The sequence below is a fragment of the Calypte anna genome, chromosome 1 (genome assembly GCF_003957555.1).
Source record: "Calypte anna isolate BGI_N300 chromosome 1, bCalAnn1_v1.p, whole genome shotgun sequence".
NCBI lineage: Eukaryota > Metazoa > Chordata > Aves > Apodiformes > Trochilidae > Calypte > Calypte anna.
The window spans coordinates 103,848,188-103,868,275 of NC_044244.1; the positions used below are offsets into that span (position 1 = coordinate 103,848,188).

General features: G+C 43.5%; 1 protein-coding gene across 2 annotated transcripts in view; it reads right to left on the minus strand.

Annotated features, from left to right (window-relative positions):
• CYYR1 (cysteine and tyrosine rich 1) overlaps window positions 1-18,452 on the minus strand; it is a 57,745-nt gene extending 39,293 nt beyond the window's left edge. The window contains exons 1-2 of one of the 2 annotated variants that reach the window (XM_030469461.1): window positions 18,340-18,452; window positions 16,128-16,230 (exon numbers count right to left, since the gene is read on the minus strand). In XM_030469461.1, coding sequence (XP_030325321.1) covers window positions 16,128-16,230; window positions 18,340-18,442 — 206 coding nt within the window. In that variant the 5' untranslated portion in view covers window positions 18,443-18,452. Of the gene's footprint in view, window positions 1-16,127; window positions 16,234-18,339 lie in introns of both variants that reach the window. The other variant, XM_030469460.1, reaches the window with a different exon arrangement.
• Between the last annotated feature and the right edge of the window lie 1,636 nt (window positions 18,453-20,088).

A 20,088-nucleotide genomic window follows, 5' to 3' on the forward strand; every position in this document is an offset into this window, starting at 1 on the left:
GAGATTATTATCACTCTCTTTTTGACCTTTGTTGAGAAGATGCCCTGAAACCCTAGATATTATGTATTGCATCTAATGGCTCTAATTCAAATGTGTTTTCCAAGCTATATTCAACTATCAGATATTACAACACAACCAAGCTCCACCCCCCTCCATCATTTAATTCCCCATCTTGGACATTTTTCAAAAACAGGAACACAGTCACATCTGATTAAAAGCTTATTTATTAAATGTCATGGTTTAGTAGAAATAATGTAAAGATGTTAGTGGAGAGCATGGAAGGATCAAGAATCAGAGCAACTGAGCAAGCAGAGAATTGTGACAGCTTTTTAAGGTTTGTTTTTTTGGTTTTGGTTTGTTTTGTTGGGTTTTTTTAAGTAACAGGAAAGAGCCAGGATGACGAGGCTAAAATGTCAGGAAGTGCACACAGTGTACACAAAGACATGTAGTCTTCCAATACAGGGGGTAAAATTTTGGTGAAGGAAAACAAGTGTCCCAGAAACCAGGTGTGAATCCACAGGAGTCTCAACCTGCAGGCACAAAGTCTAGCCTCCTGCTGGATAACATGGAAATGGGATCTGGGACCTCTAAACACTTTTGCACATAGAAGCAGGAAAGCACTTTGTTATATTTTTAATAAGGCTGCATAGGTCATTTCTCATTGTATTATCACTGAATGCCTGAAACACCACAATAAAAATGACAATTAGTATGCTGAAATTTTTGTTGTCTTTTGTTAAGATGCTAAAATGACAGGAGAACTCATCTTGTTTCTCTTCAGGTAAGTCATGCCACAGAAAACACGAAAAGAGCATCTCTGCACTTCCTTGCTAGTTGTTCTTTGTCCTGGCCAGGAGGTACTGCTTCTCCAAGGAGAAAGCACACTCTGTTCTCTGGCCCTTGTACTTCTGGTTTGAGCTATATCCAACCAGTAATTTGCCTGGCACCAGCTGTGATGAATTTTGGTTATCAGCAGTAACAGCTGGAAGGAGGCCAGCAATTTATTTCATTTGAACTGGTAAAGATTTTTGGCAATCAAAAGCCTGAGCCTCTTACAGACCTGAACTCTCCCATATCAAGATAAGAGAGGGGCTTCTGCTGTACTGCATGCCATAAGCACTAAAGGGCCACCTTTACATTTGTAGAGATGTATGTATCCTTCTGTATTGAAAACACCTCCAGGGAAGATGTATACAAATGTTATAAACACACTGCTCCATGAAAAGCACAGAACTGAAGGCTGCACCACAAAGCATACAAAAGAGGAACAAATTAAGGCAACAGAAACCCCCTTAATCTGTCATCTGAGATCTTCCAAAGTGGGTTAATTTAAAATGTATCTTTCTCTCACACACTAGGGATTTTGCATTTACATCTTAGGTCCTGATTGGCACTGGAAAATTTTCAGCGGTAGTACTAATCCCAGAAGAACCTCACTGTAAACAACCCTCATTACACAATAACTCTTTGCTGCCTCCACTTTCTGACATGTCAGCCACTTCTTAATCCTTTTCACTTCTTAATGAAGGAGTAGTTACACAATGGCATTGCCTCATGAAAAGTCACCGATCTGTCCCCTGAGAGCAGTTCCCTGGCATGTGGCAGGGAGGAAAGGGCTGGGATCCTGCTCACAGGGACAGACAGCTCTGAGACACACACCCTCTGCGAGGATGGGGATGACAGCCTGGGAGAAGCAGCAGCTTGCATTTAGGGCTTGAGGAGTAATGATGCTGCAAGGCACAGTCAGTCCCCTCTGAAGAGATGTTCTCCTTGCAGCTGGGCTCCCTGGGTGGAGCTGCAGCCCTACCTGGCAGCTGATCCATGCCTCCCTGCATCCCTAGAGAAGAAGAGGCACAGCATCGTCCCTCCAGGGGAACAGCAGCAATGACACAGAGTCTGTGTGAAGAACAGAAAGGACAGCTTTTTCCTTCAAACTGTTTGCAACCCTGTGGTGGACAAGCAACATTTTTTAGCTCAAGCTGTTTTTGTGTTTTGGCTACTAGGCTCGTTTGGAGCTGATACAGCAGAAGAGCAAATGCCTGCTGAGGGAGCTCTTCCAAGTGACACGGTTGAGGCTGAGGTTTTGTGTTGCTGCAGTCATCATGAGGGCTTTCCAAGTCCACTGGCAGGCCAGGTAGGTGGGACAGAGACAACAAGTAAAATCAGCTGGCTATTTGCTGAGGAAGGAGAAGCTAAAAACCAAAGAATAAAAAAATGACTGGGAACACTTAGCTACAAAATAAAGGCCAGTCTGAAATTCAGCCTCAAGCAACTTCTTAAGTAGGTCAGAACAGAAACCCCAAATCTGAAGATTTGAACTCAAAGGGACAGAAACTTCCAATCCCAGTTTTCTGTGTTGTTCTTACAAAGCCAGCATGAGGATTTTATTGACAATACCAAGGAAAAGGGTACTTCTGACACCTGACCGTGGCCAGTGGAGCACAGAGAATCCTTACAGTGGCAGAATTGAAGCTATGCTCTTCTGGACAGGCACAAGACAGCAAAAAATGTGTTTGCCAGTTTTGGAGGAAAATCTCATAAGTCTTTTCATGCTGGACCATATTTTCAGCCAGTGCATGTCAGTGCAAATTAAGTGACTTGAGGATTTTTCCCAGTTAATTGACAGTTTGTATGTTATATGTCCTGACACAAGCAAAAAAAAAAAAAAAAGAAAAAGTTATAAAAATCTATCAACAGCTATAGTGGTGCTACTGGCAGTTATGAAGGTGCTGATAGTTCTGGCAGTTATTAAAACCATTCAACACAAGTGACAGATAACAGTAATAAATCTGCAGACTTGTTTCAGATATCCACACATTGTGTTTTCCATGGGCAGGGCAAGTATTCAGCCTGAGAAACAACAGCATCTCATTACAAAGCACTATCAGCAACTGCAACATGTATTGAATTATTCACATATAATGAAACCAAAGTGAAAATCCTCACTTGAGGCATAGCTCCTTCAGATTTAAACAACAGCTGCTAACTGGTAACTTGCTTTCCAGCTATGAGTCTCACAGAGCAGTAATTGCTTTTATATTAGCTAAATGAGATATTGCATATTCCCTCACTCTAAGGCCTGTATACTGATGGGGCAGCCTTCAGAGTCTCCTAGTAAGGAGCAAGAGCACATCCTCACCACATGCAAGGCCTCAGCATCCTCCTCATTGAGGTTTCAGACTCTCCCAAGGGACCCCTCCAACCACTCCTTAGTCACCAGGTGAAGGCTGAGCATCAGGCTGGACCAATGCATGTGAAGCTGCATCCTCCCTGGAGCAAGGCACCATGGGCAGGACAGGGAGGATGAAACACAGGTGTTCATCAGGTAGCAGGGTCAGATACTTCCTAAGCAAGCAAACTTCAGAGAAGAGCTGATAGCCACAGAGATACAGCCTGTCCCTTTTCTTTAATTATGGAACACAATATATCATGAACAATTCTTTAAACCTCAGTATAAGACAAGGCATAGCACTGGAGTACCAAGCAACATTTTTCCATCTTCCAAACAGCCCTGCCCTCTCTGTCACACTGTCCAGGCAGCTGGAAGCTTTTCAGGAGGAGTCCTGATGATTTTCTGGATGACCCAGTAAGCCTGACCCCTGGGGAGTAACTTCCCCACCTTGTAAGCAACAAGAACTTTCAAGTAATGTCACTTAATGGAAATGATGAGTCAACCTTTAATGAGAGTATAACCTAGTTCTTGCTAACAGGGGATTGATTCCAAGTAGCTCCAAAATGATAACAAATCACTTGAAGGAAAATAAACCATAAGTATACAGAAGCTTACCTGACTATACCTGAACCTGACAGATTTCAAATGACATGGAGATAAACTACAGGCATTACTTTCCTGGATTCCTGAAAAATGTTTGATGATCCGGTGGACACTCAGAAGAGAAGCCATGAAGAAGCCCTGGACTGGGCACCACATACAACAGCTTCCCTGCAGCCTCTCACTGTCTACCTGCCCAAGTGGTATTCCCTGGCACAGCTTCCCAGCCCTTTGGAGAGGACTGCAGGGTTCCACAGGACCCTGGGGCACCTGTCTGGGTAACCACTCACAAATCTGCAGAACAAACCCTCCTTTGTAGGAGGTAAAAAAAAAAAAAAAAAAAAAGCCCTTCTTTTAAAAAAGGATCCAAAAACCAAAACAATTGTGCTTTGTACCCAGCTAAATTGGAGTGATATAAACCAGGGCTGTTTCCTTAGCAGCACATGGGCCAGTTCAGATGCTGAAGTGGCTTGTCCTTGATGGATAAACAATACTGATCATCTTCTGCTACACCAGCGCCAGCCTGGAAGTCATCTTATAAGCAGCTGCTGTCAGCCTGTGACTGCAGAGGAATGCAGAAGAGAGACCCTGTGCCTACCAGCTTTCTGAGAGCTTTAAAATGTTTGATCAGCTCAGACCCAAAACAGAACAAATTCTTACTTCTCTGGCTAGTGTGAAAGGACTTTCCTAGGCCATCAAATCCATCACCTGCTAACACAGGCAGCTGCACCACAGAGGCTATTTCAGGAGCTGATTGATCACACTTCCTCACACCTTTCAGAAGAAAGGAGGACTGGGGAGGGGCATGAAAAGCAAGCAGGAAAAATTTCCTCTCCTGAAGAATACGGAATTTTAATGCGAAATAAATTATGTTAGAAGACAGAGACAACATCAGCTTACCAAATGCAGATGTGAAATAGCATAGGTCCCTCTTACACCACATTATCTTAATGTAGCATACTATTTGGAATACACAGCTGACATCCCACTGTATTTACAGCACCCCTGTCATATGGCAGTTTTGAAAGCATTATTGTCAAGCTGACATTTTATTACATTTCTGGAAACACGCTAATTCAATCATTAAGTTTCATTCAACAATTGTGAAGGCTAAGGCTGCTTTACTTCAGGCAGTTTAAAATGTTGTTGAAAATGGAGAATGAGGGTCATAACTTTTAATCCATCCCCCACCCTCCTGAAGCTCTATTCTTTTCTCTCCACTGGAATTTAATATCGAATTATCTCTGCAAGGAGCCACTGGAGGAAAGCAATGTGAGGTAAGCAGACTGGAGATCCTGTCATCCATTTCCATAATTTCAGTTTATGTAAATAGGCTGTCTATTTCCAAGCCAAACACAGGATTACTGCCATGGACTGAAAAAATAATATTAGCTTTCAGCCATGCAAATATATTAGCTATCATCAGAAACAGCCTCATCGAGGTCTCTGGGGACTAGCGCCACGCAGCATAGCAAGTGGTCAGCACACTGCATTGTGACAGCAGCTGCGCTCCAGAGCAGGGATGTGGGCAAACAGGCAGACAAAAACAACTGTTGGCTTAGAAGAATGCAAGATTTGCACATGAGGTGCTGTGACAAAATAGGTTTGTGGGAAAGTTACTAATTGCTTGTATTAGATTAACATTGAAGCATCACACTCACAACTGAGAGAACACACAAGGACTCCACACACAGGACCATTTTCTACCCCTTGAGAGGTTTCTTGCTGGTGAAGGGATCCAGCACAAGTCCTGTGAGGAAGTGCTGAGGGAGCTGGGGGTGTTCAGTCTGGAGAAGAGGAGGCTCAGGGGAGACCTCATCACTCTCTACAACTCCCTGAAAGGAGGGGGTAGCCAGGGGGGGTCGGTCTCTTCTCCCAGGCAGCCGTCAGTAAGACAAGAGGGCATGGACTTAAGCTCTGCCAGGGGAGGTTTAGATTGGATATTAGGGAGAAATTTTTTACAAAGAGGGTGATCAGGCATTGGAATGGGCTGCCCAGGGAGGTGGTGGATTCTCCGTCCCTGGAGGTTTTTAAGAAGAGAGTGGATGTGGCGCTCAGTGCCATGGTCTGGGAACCACAGCGGTAGTGGATCAAGGGTTGGACCTGATGATCTCTGAGGTTCTTTCCAGCCCAGATGATCATGTGATTCTGTGATCAATCTCAATAGTCTATGTCCAGCCATCAAACTTTGGCTTCAAGTAATCAAAATTCTGCCCCTAACTCAATTAATCTTTAACAGTGGTAGTTCTTAGAACTGGGTAGCCCAACCCCAGCAGTACATACCACCAGACAGGCAGTGATGCCCAGACACTGCTGCCTTCCCTGACAGGATACTATGAGCGTAAGACTGAAACAACTGACAATTGTGTTTTGAAAGCCTCAGAAGATAATGCTACTCAAGTGGAAAATAAAGATGATTACAAAAAAGCTGTGTTCTTTATACAAAACATTCAGTAACAAAATTCTTATTGCTCTTCCAGGAAAATCTCAAGGTTTCCAGGAGATGTATTTCAAGAGAGTCTTGTATAAAATACTGCCAGAGTTACTTTAGTCCCAAAAATTAAAATTAACGTGTTAAATTTATGCTGCCTGCATATTTTCTCTCCTCTTGGTTTACATTTCCAAAGCAGCAGATGAAGAGAGGTCCAAAAGTTCAGGGACTTGAAGGATTTGGTCCAAACAAAAGAATTAGAAGCTGCTGTCATGTACAGTTTAAACACCATCATATCATAAGTGCTATTTATACATAAATAATTAATTTTGTGTCTCTCCACAGCCTGATTTCCATTTCTGAATTTTCCTCAGTCTGCTAATAGAATACTTATACTTCTCTTTTTCTCCAAAGGTCTATTTCAGAGGCACTGTGATATAGTAACAAGCACTCTGCAGCACTCCTCTAAGCCAGTCACAGAGGGAGCTGGCCTGGAGTGTTCCTGACAAGGAGGTCTCCCAGGCTCCACTAAGCCTCAAACTCAAAATGCTGACTGCTAGAGACCAGCATCACTGATGTGGTGTTTCAACAGTAAAGGGATTAGAACAGAATCCTAATGCCAGCCAGTTCTCCAGATGGTTTTATTGTTGCTGGAAAATGGCATAGTAGAATTTCAGTAGAAGAAAAACACATTATGACAATTATGTGTATACATACACATGTATATATGCACACATCATGTAGGAAAGATAACAGGTAGCAGCTGCAGTCCCCTGCCTTCTCCTTGACAGTCTTCACAGTTTATGTTACTTTAGCCAGAGGGCTCCAAACTGCTCCTGGGGGGTCTCTGTCCTATGAAGTCCAAGACATCTGCTGGTGAAGCTGGAGCCTTTCTCTCCCTGGTGGGATGTGCCAATCTCCAAGGCTCACTGCTTTCCTCCTGACCCAAATAATTATTTCTGTTCTGTTCCTTTTTACAGGGAGGAGGAAACAGCACCAATGGTAAGGGGAGGAGAGGCGAGGGGAAGGGGCAGTACTTACATCCAGGCCCCCCCTTGCCCTGCTGTTGGAAGGGAAAGATGAAACGTATGGACACAACATGAATAAGCAGTACCAAGTACTGGAGACAAAACTGCACTTAATGTGCTAGTATAAGAGCACACATTTGGGACTGCACTTTTTAAGTTATTCCTAGCTTACTAAAACTGGTGTGCTATGGGCTGCTCGGCAGATGGGAATAGCTTACAGGGCAGTGGTGCCCTAATTACACCTTCAACAGATAACCTTGACCATGGAGTGTATGAAGGACTGGGTTAGAAATAGTTTGTATACGTCCCTTTACACTTCAGTAGCAGCGTAGCAAATCCACAAGGCACCTAAAAATAAGGTTCACTGCGTCTTGGCTAATCAACAGATGTTTCAACCATAGCTGTAGATCCTTAGTACCTCTTGTGCGTGTTACAAACTGTACCACAGGCCTCAATAAAGAGAGAGAACCTGGACCATTCAGCATTAAACAAAGCCTTCCTTGTGAGCAAAGGGAATAACTCCATTTAATGATAGCAGTAAAAACCTCTTATCTGTGTGGATGAGCCAACAAAGGGAGACATGATGATAAAACATGTCTGACCAGTCTGTGCTATTACTGGCTCTCCATCTGACACCAAATACTTATGTATGGAATGAGCCCCAGCACAAATCTTGTGTTTCACAAAAATAATTCATTACAGGGGAAAAAAAAAGGCTTTCATGATAGTGGAAGTGATTCTGAAAGTAAATATCACATAAGTAAATCAAATATCACAAGTAAATATCTATTTTTTAAATAGAGAAAATAATTTAAGAAAACTTCAATGAATTTATAAGGATTATATTAAGTGTAGAATTTCTATCTAGTTGTGCTTATAAAACTCAAAGCAACTTGTGGCTGCTCTATGAATTAATAATTAATTTCCTTTAATTTTCAATAACTCGCTTACATATGCTAAGCTTTGTTTCTATCCCTTAAAGAGGAACATTAAGATTAGAAAGAGAATTTATCTTTCTGGGGCAATATTGGTCAAACACTGAATTAGTGCTATGGGTTTTATTTGGATTGGCTGCACTTACGCTGTGTGCAGCATCAAATGGCTCTCTTCCACAGCTTTTGACCCAGAAGTATCGCCAGTAATAAACCTGCTGAGTTGATGCAGTATTACTTACTACAGAGCAACCAGCACAAAATGCAACAGACTAATCCTCTGAGAATCCTGTGAGCTCACTGAAGTATCAGAATTAGCCAAGAAAACAGAAATTCTCCACCTGTGGGTAGGGGAGTCAGGTATGCACTGGGTGTGCAGGGAGTGGATGACTCAGCTGAGGTGGGACTTGTCCTTTGTATCTCCCAACCCTCCAGAAGCAACACACTTTATTTGGCAGCACTTGAACTGGAAGCAAGGGTGCATGGAAGGTGAATAAAAATAAAAAAAAAAAGTATATTTTTTTCCTAACACTTGGATTCAACAAGCAACTTGATCTTACAGCTTGTCCCATCAGAGCCAGTGCATGAAGTCCCCACTGAAGTAATTATCTTATTGATTTCAACAGGATGAGGACTTCATTGCATCCACTCACTGCCTTGAAATGACAAATGCATTTAATTCTTTTGCTGAACTGGTGCTTATCATGTTATCCAAATTCTCTCAAAAGCATTGGATGTACAGATGACTGAACAAAGTTAAAGATTTTTATAAATTCAGAGGTGGACCTTTCCCCCACTTGAAAAAGGAAAATACGAAGGGGTATAAAATAATGAACAGAAGAGAGTGCAGTTCTCTTGTGATCAGCATAATCCTCAGACTCAGTCTTTACATCAGTTTTACTAAGTGTTAAGAAAACATTTATCCTTTACATGACCGAATCTATGAAAGAATCCTACAAGCTTCCAAAGCAGACCACTGCAAGTGATAAACACAAAATTATCTCTAATTTTTACTGAAAAATATTTTCAAAATAAGCAGTGCAGTATAAACAAGCTAGTTCACTGAATTCCTTATGAATACTTGCTTTTTCCCCTTAGTGATTTTTCTGTAAGCCACAGGGAGCATTTCATACCTTAGTGTTTCCATTTTCAGGCCAAATTCTAACAATCTTCCAAATGATGAAAAACAGACGATCCAGAGATATGTCAACAACTCAAGTTTTGCCACAAAACTGTGCTAGCTTTTCTGAACTTACACATTTACAAAGACCTGCAGTTTTCACTAAAAAAAAAAGTATTCTAGTTCTTATGGCTACCTACTAAATTAAAAAACTGTGAACTTCCAAAAATGACCAAACAAACAAGCCAGGTCCCGTTAGCCTTCAACATTTAAAACCAGTTAGTCAGATACAAAAAAAAAAAAAAAAAAAAAAAAAGAAGTGGGAGCTATATTTTGAGAGCCACTGTTTGGCAAGCAAAACAATTCTTTTCCCATTCTGAGCTGGCTGTCACAACACAGGGTCAGAAATGAAAACACAAAGGGCTAAAGAAGAGGCACCCTGTCTTTTAATTCTGGTGCTGACAAGGGTTTCCACTGCAGCCGTCGTCAAGAACAGATACAGCTCCGGTCATAAATCTGATTGCACATTCTCTGGTGAAGGATATGAACTGAGACAATAGGCATGGAAAAAAAAACAACTTGGAAGTTCAAATACTTCACCAAGGTCACATTTTGAATACCAGTTCCCTCGCCAGCAGATCTCACAGTGAAAACATGGTTCTAGATCTTTATTTGACCTACTCAAACTGTTGCAGAGAGCGTTGGATACATCTCTGGCAGAGGTTTTCCCAGATTGAAGCATGTTTCCCTGCATGAAAGACTGCTTCCACAGGTAATCCAGATGCTGAAGAGCAAACATTAAATGGCTGAACTGCTATTCACATATTAGAATGAAAGAAAAATGTTTTTAGCATAATTATCAGAGTCCTACCCTTGCCGATGACACGTTTACAGCCAGCCCCCAGCACTCAGCACAAGCATCCTCAGGCTCTGCTCCGTGTGCTCATTTAGGGAGACTTTCCTGATTAGAAACCACAACTCAAATCAAATGGAAAAAATAATTACTGAACCAGGTCTTTGGTGCACCTCTGGCATCGCATCAGAAGTCACAGAGCCAGAGGCATTACAGTGGAAACTGCCAGGTAAATTACAGTTTTACAATTGGAATCATGGAAAATTTGGAACATTACATGGATGAAGAAAAATACAATTTTATTTTGCACAGAGTATCACACAACTCTAGCACAGACACACAACCATCCCCAACTCATATGTTGCTTCACATGTTTACCGTGGGATAGCTGAAAGTGTCTAATTTCAATTATTTGGTACCTACAGCAAGTGCCAAGCTTCCTCATGTATTTTTTTTATTATTATTATTATTCGTTATGAACTCCAGAGGCTACAGGTCTATATTCCTAACTCTTAAAATGTTAATTCTGTTCTTTGGTGCACTTGTCCTCCATACTAACCCTCCATCCTGTATATTCATATCAAGAGAATCAGCTTAAGGAACATTTTTCCTCTCATGAAGGAAAATGGCACTGAGGTCAGCTGCTTATCTGGAAAGTACTACACAATATAAAGTACTTCACAACAAATCATACACTCAGACACACTACACGTGGCTTTTTCTTGCAGGCTGAGGCATGCACATGATTTTCATGCTAAATGTATTCTCTGCCTCTTTTCCTCCCATTCTCCCTGACTGCCTTCCTTCCTTCCTGGCCACATTGTACAACCTCTTGACTTAATACAAAAAAAAAAGCCACACCTAAAAAACACACCCTTTCCAACAAAAATTAAGTTCATGTAAATAACACCTGGTATTTCAGTGGTCACTGAACAGGCCATTGCTTCCTCATTATCTCCAGTAAGATTTTTCCACCTACTCGCTAGCAAATCACCATCCACTACCTGTAATGAGATCACAGTTCTCTAAAGTTTTTATTTACTTTTTACTCCAGTTACTGTTAAAGTTCTTGGAATCCTGTGTTTTGTTTTATTTTGCTATTCTAAATGAAAGCTGCCTCAGAGTAAGTCAAGCTGAAGTTTACCAGGAAACTTTATACACTCTGCAATATAATGTAGCATCACTGCATCTTGGCTTTCTTCTTCTGCTTATGCCAGCATTATAATTTACTACTCTTAAAGACTTACAACCCAATCACCAGGGCTGAATATTTTATCAGTGAGTTTTCTTTAATACTGTGGGCCGAACCTGGGTTTAAGTTTCTTGATTGCTGCTGAATATTGAATTGGCTCAGCAATACTCAATGGAAAGAACAACTGGACTACTTGTCCTCTTTGCTCCATTATTTACCTGGAATCTGAGATTATTTGACTCTGAATCACAGCTGTGGGCTATGAAATTATGTGAAAGGGCAAAGGCAGCCTCCAGAACCACCCCCAACAGCATGTAACTACTGTACCCTCTGCCCAGGTAACTCCTCACAGCTCAGAAGTTGCCTGTGGGCCATGACAAACACCAGGCACAATGTGGTGGAAAAGATGAAACTGGAAATTAGCCCACAGAAAATCCATCAGGACAAGTATGTGGGACAGACAATGTGGGGCCTCTCAGAAGCGAGTACAAAGAGCTCTGTCAGAAACACACTTTAAAATTTGGATTCTGAAGAAGAAATCCCTTTCATACTGACTGCCACCTCTGAGGAGTTTTGGCATTTCAGCCTGGAGCTGAAGGCAATGACCAGATGCTCCAATACCCTGAGTGACAGAAGGGAAAACACTGGTGATTGGTTAGTTATGGAGACAACTTTTGTTTTGGGATAACCTGGAGAATCAGCCATGGAGAAAACGCTCTGCAGTTCTCACAGCCCCTAGCCTGGCAGCAAGCTGCTGAAACAAGATGCAGCACAGGGAAACTGATGAAAGATCAGTTGCAAATGATTCAACAGTTTAGAAAGTAGCTTTGGAGGAAGTTTGAGTTTCTTGACTTAAAAGGGCTGTCATGATGCTCAAGGCAGGGAAGGGTGCCTCCAAGCTTTCTCCTGGTGGGGAGTGCAAATGTGAGCAGGATTAACAGTCTGAACACTCAAACATCTCTGTAACTTTTCCTTCATCCCACAGAAACAGGTCCATTATGTTCGACAAGTCCAAACATAAACCTGTAATTGTTCCAAGGAAAAACAAAACATTTTTAGAAGGGCTAACAAGCACTAGACATCAAGCAAATAAAAAATAAAATAAACAGGAGGACATGAATATGCATCAGAGGAAATAATAACAGTCTGTAGCTACTGAAAGCTAGTAGGAAGGGAAATACAGAAAGAACATTAATGCTTTAACAGCTTGCTCTGAAAGGCTACCATGAGGGGTTCTGAGGAGGAAGAATGTGTTATTTTACATTAGAGACACTAATGGGATTACAGGTGACTCTACCACAGACCATGAATGGTTACAGATGATACCTATAGTCCAGCTAAAGATGGAGGTACTGGAACACCTCATACAGGCCGTGAAATCCTGATCCTAAAGTGGGCTGATAACTTTGCATCTGTTCTTCATGTGTGGAAAGAAAAACGGGCTAATCACAGATGCACACAGCCTGGAGGATGTTTGCTGAAAATCCCATCTGACTAAAGAAAAAAAATTCCCTGGTGTCCTAAAAAAATGATGATGCTTTCTTAAAATAGAAAATTCTAAAACCCTACGTGGAATATCTCAATGCTGAATCTCATCTTAATGAGTGAAGAAGAGTTAATTAAGCACCTACAGGCTACAAGCAACCTAAGTTTCAGTGATCATGATCTAGTCACATTGACTTAATTTTAAAATCAGTTTTTACTGCCTGGTGTTTACAGTCTGTTTGCACAATTGCTGGCATATGAGTCTAGAAAGAGAAGAGTGGAGGTGTGAAACAAAACAGAGAATCCTTTAAAAGGAACCTACTGCAGGCCAAAAGATTTTTCCAAAACTGCAAGAGACTTTAACACGTGAGAGAAAAAACATCCCAGAGAAGATAATGACCAGAAACTTTGGAAAGACACACAAATTTATAAAGAATGGAGAGAGCTGACAAATTAGTGGCAAACAAATGAAGAAGCACTGGTAACCTGTAAAGTAGAGGAGCCAATACAACACTGACTACAACTAATCATCTTTAAGACAGTTTAAAAAGTACTTCTGAATGCACCCACGCAGAAGAAGTCCATGGTTCATGTAGACAGTAGGATCAAAAATAACATGGGAGAAGAAGGATATTTAAAGAACAGCATTATGTGGAATCATCAGGATGCAAAGCTTGTTGCATTACAAAATGGTTATTTAAAAGATTTCAATACACAGTTGTTAACAGAAAGCACAAAGGTTGCTAGTGTCCATTTCCATATTCCAAGGATTGTGTCTTCTAATGCAATTTCATCAATTTGTCATTTGGGGGCGAGGTAACATGAAACTTCTGTGGAAAAATCTTGCACATTATAAAACCAAACAATCAAAAATCCTAATGTAGTGCCAAATAAAGAAAAAGTAAGGTTATTCTTACGGACTATTGTTATAGTCACAATAACATCTTTTGAAATACAACTAAATGCAAGGTAGTAACCCTAGCAAAAAAAAATTGCAAGTTTAAAGCAGCAGACATGCTTTGTAGACTTCAGGAATTAGAGCTATAACAAATTGGTAAGTTCATTTATGTCTTCTCTGATCATCACTGATAGCTGCTTCATAACAGGTACTCAAGGACACAGGAAAAAATAATCCTAGCAAGGCTTCTGTCAAAACCCTGTACTAACCACACTTCAAGGATGAAGGGAAAATACAAGAGAGAGCTCAATGGAAGGCCAAAGAATTGACCTCTGGGCAAGGCAAAGCAAAACAAAGCAAATCTTACACGTGAGACTGACAGTGTTCATCCAGCTCAGCCATAAGGCTGGGGAGCTGTCCCGATGACTATTTAGAGCCACATTTCAAACTTGCAGATAAGCTAAGAGCTGACAGTAAGAATTCCAACCTCAATTTCCCTGCAAAATTTCCTAGCTGTGTTAATAAACGAACTACAGAACAGTTTACCAGGACAGATGGTCAACTCATTAGTGTCTGAGGTTTTCAAAATGAGTTTACACATGTTCAAAGAAGACACGCCCCAAACAGCTTTTTGTTGCTCAATCATGCAAAATGTCAGGTCAGTGGAGTATAATGATTCCTCACTGGACTTGGAGTATGTGAACTGGAGTACTTAAACATAAAAAAATTAAAAGAACCAAACATCGCCTGTAACAGACCCTCCAGTACTCAAACCCACCCAAATACACACAGACCTTTCCAATGCAGCAGAGCCACTCACACTCAGCTCTAATTCCATAGCTGTTTATACTTGTTAAATAAACGTACAAAAGACTAGGTGTCACATGGTTTGAACATTTCAGCAGCCACTCTAAAGACTCCTGCTCAATCCTTTCCAAAGCAGAGCTCTAACATTAGCCTAGATGCCAGTGATATTCACATAGAAGTGGGACCAAAAACCCGCTTGTGCTTTGTTGCTCTATGGGAAGCTTCCTGCTTATAATGTAATACCCTAAGCTACTGTGCCCGCACTCTTTGCCACATGTGAGCTGGAACAAGTTATTCAAAAGCTGCTCCTTCTTCCATGTAAATGGAAAAGCAATTCTAGAATGAGAAAAGAAAAATAAAGAATCAAAGCAGACATTCCCTAGGTGAGTGGGGAAAAAAAATCACTTGCCATTCTCTAACACTAATCAATCTTAAGTATACGCTTTTTTATTTCCAGGGGAATGAAAGGTTCTGGTGCTCTATCATAATTTTATTTACTTTAGCCCAGGAAGTGTCTGATCTGCGTTAAAAACTGTAGATCAATCCTGTATTAAAATACCATCACCCTGTCTACTCCTTCAAAGTGCTATAAAATATGCTGGCATGTTCCCCAGGTAGCACAGCTAAAACAAAACCTGCATCAGAGGAAGCTTTTTTAGAAAAAAGCAACTAACACCTTCCCACTCCCTCCTCCCCAAGTACCGAGCAGTCCTATGACAAACCTCTTCTTGCTTTTCAGGTTTTAGTCAAGAGTACAAACCAAAAAAATTTACAGACTGAACACTAAAGGCAAAGGAAATTACTGGTGGGAATGACAAAACAGGAGGCAAGATGTCCTGCCTTGAAGAACAGCATTTTATATTTTGTTTAGGTTTGTCCTCCCACATGAATGGGATACTTATGGGCTGTCACTTAAATTAAGCCCAGAGCCTAGAGTCAGGTCAGCACAGAAGCTTCTCTCCTTCCTCACCTATGCAGAGCTAACACCTGCACTGGAGCCTGTGTTTTTAATCAACATTTAACTCTATTTTTCTCCAGATAGGAAATATTCACACCCACTCCATTTCACCTGCTGTCGTTCTTTTTAAACACTGTGAAACATGCTATTCATACTGCAGTATTAAAAGGTCAGGTTACTCTCACCTGGACTCTATTCAGTACATTTTACCAAAAGCCAGAACATCATTTGACAAAAACAAATAAGTCCATAAAAAGGAAAGAAAAGAATCTCAAGTTAAAGTCATTTGAACTGTGGTTTGACCCAGGTATTGTGACAAAGCATTTCCACAAGACCCACAAGATTTCTGTTCACACTGTTTTCATCTGAACAGCATGAAAAAACGTTTTCACCACCTCTACAGATTACATCCACTAATTATGTAATAGTACACAATCTAAGGACATAAGCCTCAGTTTTAGCAGGCTTCAAAAATATATGCAACATTTGGGGGAATAACCTTGTTTGTTATCAGCAAGTGAAAAAAACAAAACAAACCCCCCAAATCCTGCCACTGCTCATTGCCAAAATACAGTTTCTCACAACTGGATTTTACATCAAGTCCATGAACAGTGCAAATCGATTTTTTTTCTAAAGCTCAAATATACTTACGAAAGGACATTCCCAATGTAGGCATAATATGAACAGCAGTAGGGAGTAGTCCCATCACAGCAGTAAGCTTTGCAGTCATTATCACACTGAGCCAGACAATCTTCTGCTGAATAAAAAATAACATTCATGTGGTCAAACAGCAGCAACAACAAACTGCTGTACAGCACAGCTTAAAAGAAAATGCAATCTAACAGCTTTATACAATCAGAGACTTCACTCGAGGTGTGACCTGACCCTGTAATCCAAATGGCAACCCATTCTCACTCACATGCATTTCAGTGGAAGTTCAGAGTTAGGTCCTTTGAGTATGGCTACTATGTAGCTGGCCATATCAGTTCCTTCTCATACTTAATAACTTCAAAGAAATAAAATGTAAAAAGAACATTCTGAACAACCATTCATCATGGATCACCTTTTTGCATTCTACCAAGGAGTTCAGATGGAAACCTGAGGCTGGGCTGCCTGTCCTGCTGAGCTGCAGCAGAGGAGAAGGAAGCTGCTTGGGAACTTGCCACTTCCCCCAGCCCCTGCCCAACCCCAGCCTGGGGTGTAAATTAGAGCTGCCTGGGGTTCCCTCATCCCTTGCCAGCTGGCAGCAGCTGCCCTTGCTCTGTTCCAGCTCCAGGGCCAGCGTGGCACAGCAGCATCAAGCACAGGGGCCAGTGGTGCCATCTCTGTCCCATCCCTGTGCCAGACTGTCCTGCCCAGCCAGGGCCACAAACCCTTCCAGACTGCTGGATCAGCAGACTCAGGAACAACACAAGAGAGCTTTTTACAATTAAGAAACTGGAAGAACACACATAATTTTATTAGTGTGAGAAATAACTTTAAAGCTATCAACTTCTTGTCTCTGGGTACTGCCAACACACTGCAAAAGCCGAGGCTCACACTTCCCAGATCTCATCCCCATCTCTCCTCCCCCACTGCCCAAACCTCAGCTGTAGCCTGCATGAACCCACACCATCATCATCACCCTTGATCACCTCTTCACACAAATGCACCCTGCCACAGTGGAAACCCCAAGGCAAAAATGACAAACCATGCTTCTGCATCCCAATAAATACACTGTGGCTCCCACTCCCCAGGCAGCAGATCACACTAAGGGGTTCCCACCCTCCCCATAGGTTTTACTTTCATTCACATGTCTGCTTGTTATCTGTGCTGGCCCAGCTTTGAGTGTGTTGGGACCCAGGCAACCCTACCTTACCTCAGCTGCTGCCATGTTCCTGTACCCACCCGTACCTCCTGTATGCAAACTCGCCCCTCACACCGAGGTTCCGAAGCTGGCAGACTGGCAGTGAGGGGCTTGTGCTACTGATACATCCCCAAACTTTACTCCTGCTCACTATATTGTAGCAAGTCAGCTCTCTGAACCGCCTCACGCTTGGGGTCTGCTTGAAAACAAGCACCAAAGGAGGAGGGCTTGGGAGGGCTGTGCGAGGCAGCATGGATCAGCCCATGGAGTTGCACACCAAGCCTGTGTAAAATTACCCCTGTTTTAAAGATGCACAAAGAAGTGGAACAACTGAACCACCCGTCTGAAGAACAGCCTGCCCAACAAGAGAACCAGGGCAGACAGAGGGACAGCCACCCCCAGAAGGAGAGGGGTGACTGGCAGGGGAACTGACGACCACAGAATCATAGAATAGTTTGGTTTTGAAGGGACCTAGAGATCATCCAGTTCCAACCCCCTGCACAGGCTGAGACACGTCCCGCCCGTATGCAGGACGCCCCACACCAAGGCTTTTGCTCTGTGGCCTTTGCAGGACTCCCCACACCATCAGTTTCAGACTTCTGCACTGTTACCAATCCTCTGGCACCAGCACTACCGTCCTCCGCTCTGTCCCTCCGACTCCTGGCCCGCCCGGCTCTTCGACGGAGCAGCGAAGGCAGCAGCGCCGGTGGCTCCTGCCCGTCCACGAAACCCGTGGCGGCGAGGCCGGGACCCCTCACGGCGTCTGGCCCGCAGGGCGCAGATTTAACCACCCCTTAGCCGAGAGGGACTCACACACGGCACATTCTGCCCGGGAGAGCTCTGCAGAGACACCCCGCAGGGCTGGGGCGAGCTCTGGATGCCAGCTGGATCACCGACATCAAGGAAAAGCCCCTGCGTCTGCCTTAAACTCCCCCTGCCCCGCCGCCTTCCCCGCCCTTCTTGCACCCGCTGCCTGCGGCTTCCCACTGCCCCACGCACCCACCCGGGCCCGCTGACCTGCCACGAGGAGGAGGAGTAGGAGGAGGAGGAGGGAAGGCGGGAGCAGCACCCCAGCAGCGGGGCGCCCCTCGGCCCGGCCACGCCACCCCGCTGCCTCCATGCCGGCAGCGGGCGCGGAGCCGCCGACCGCCCCGTCGCGGCACGGCGCGGAGGCGGGTCGGTCCGGCTCGGGGAGGGAAGGAAGAAGGCAGGGAGGGAGGGAGGAAGGGAGGTAGGCGGTGGCGGGCGGGCGGGCGGGCGGCGCCGTCGGGGCCGAGCCGGGGCAGCTGCCCCCCGCCGCGCCAGGGCCGCCCCCGAGCTGGCCGGACGGCGCCGTGGGTGGTGGCGGCGGGGCCGCCCTGTCGCGGCACGGCCCCTCACTCGCCTCCGCCCCCCCGCCGCCTGGGTCCGACTCGGACCCGTCTCTGCTGGACCCGGGCCCGGGCCCGTGGGGGGCAGCGGCGAAAGAGTGTGGGGAGTCTGGACCGGACTTCCTTTCTGCTTCAGTCCGACGCTGTGTTCGAGGGGGGTTTCTACGCGTGTTCAGATCGTGTTTGTCAACTGGGATTCGAATCGCTTTCTGTTGGCAAGCGCAGGAGGAGACCGGGCGGGCTGGGCAGGGTGGGTGCCAAAGACGGCAAAACTGGGCTGCAGCCATCGTGGCTGCCGTGGCCCCAGCTCTCAGCAGCCTGTGGTCAGGGAGCCTCAGTATCACAGTGGTCCTATCTAAAACCTCAAACACTCTTGTTCGTGCTGTCTAACATTAAAATTTTTCCATGAGCGGGCCAAAACCCTACTCCGTCTTTTTAAGAACTGATTTTATAACCTGCCTTAACCCTGTGCAACAGTTTCCAGAGATGGGGCCCAGAGGCCAAAATTACTTACCCCTTGGTCTCACAAAACAAAAGGGTTACCTTTGACTTTGCTTGAAGAGCTACAGGTTGAGGAGTGCCCTCTGAAAGGCTGAAGCATGCACACAAAAATGAGAAACATCCACAGGTGTTTCTGCTCATAAAGGGCTTCCTGCTGCTGGCAGCTTAGAAAGGAAGGCTGTCACAGAAACACATAATTTAATTTTGTTTTTTAAAGGATTTAGCTATTCTACACTGATGACAGAACCCCAGACCACCAAGCCAAATCACTTGAAAGCCAGTGGTTTTGTTTATCAATGCACAGCTGAGTGTTTTTTCGAATGTATGCCAGAACCTGACCATCAAGGAAGAAAAACAACTTTTCATTATTTTTACTACCCTGCAGTTTGTATCCCTTAGTTTATGCAACAGCTTGAATTAAATGTATGAAAGGAAATGTCAGTTATATTTTAGATGCTGGGAGTGAAATTTGGACCAGGTAGGCCATTTGCTTTCAAAAGAATTGCAAATGCTCCTTGTGTCTTCAGCTGGTCACAGGCCCTGGATTGTCCCTGAACAAATCCCTGAAAAAATAATATTGTTTTGCCAATAGATAGCATTGGTAGTAAAGTAAAATAGTTTTTCAGACAAAGGAGACTCAGATCTGGTAAATCCCGGAAACTCAACATCTCCCAGTTTTAATTTAATTAATCATCTTTGAGCACCGTGCCTGACTGTTTTTAGAAAAGCCTTTTGTTGCTATTTATTTTTTGTTCTTCCATTTTTGTTATTGATTCCTTCCCTTGCAGTCCTCTACCTTTCATAGTTCTCTCAGCAAGTCACATTGCAGTATTTCCCAAAAGATGTTGGGTAAAACTGCCCAGTAGTTTTAAGCCAGCACAGCACATTTGACTTC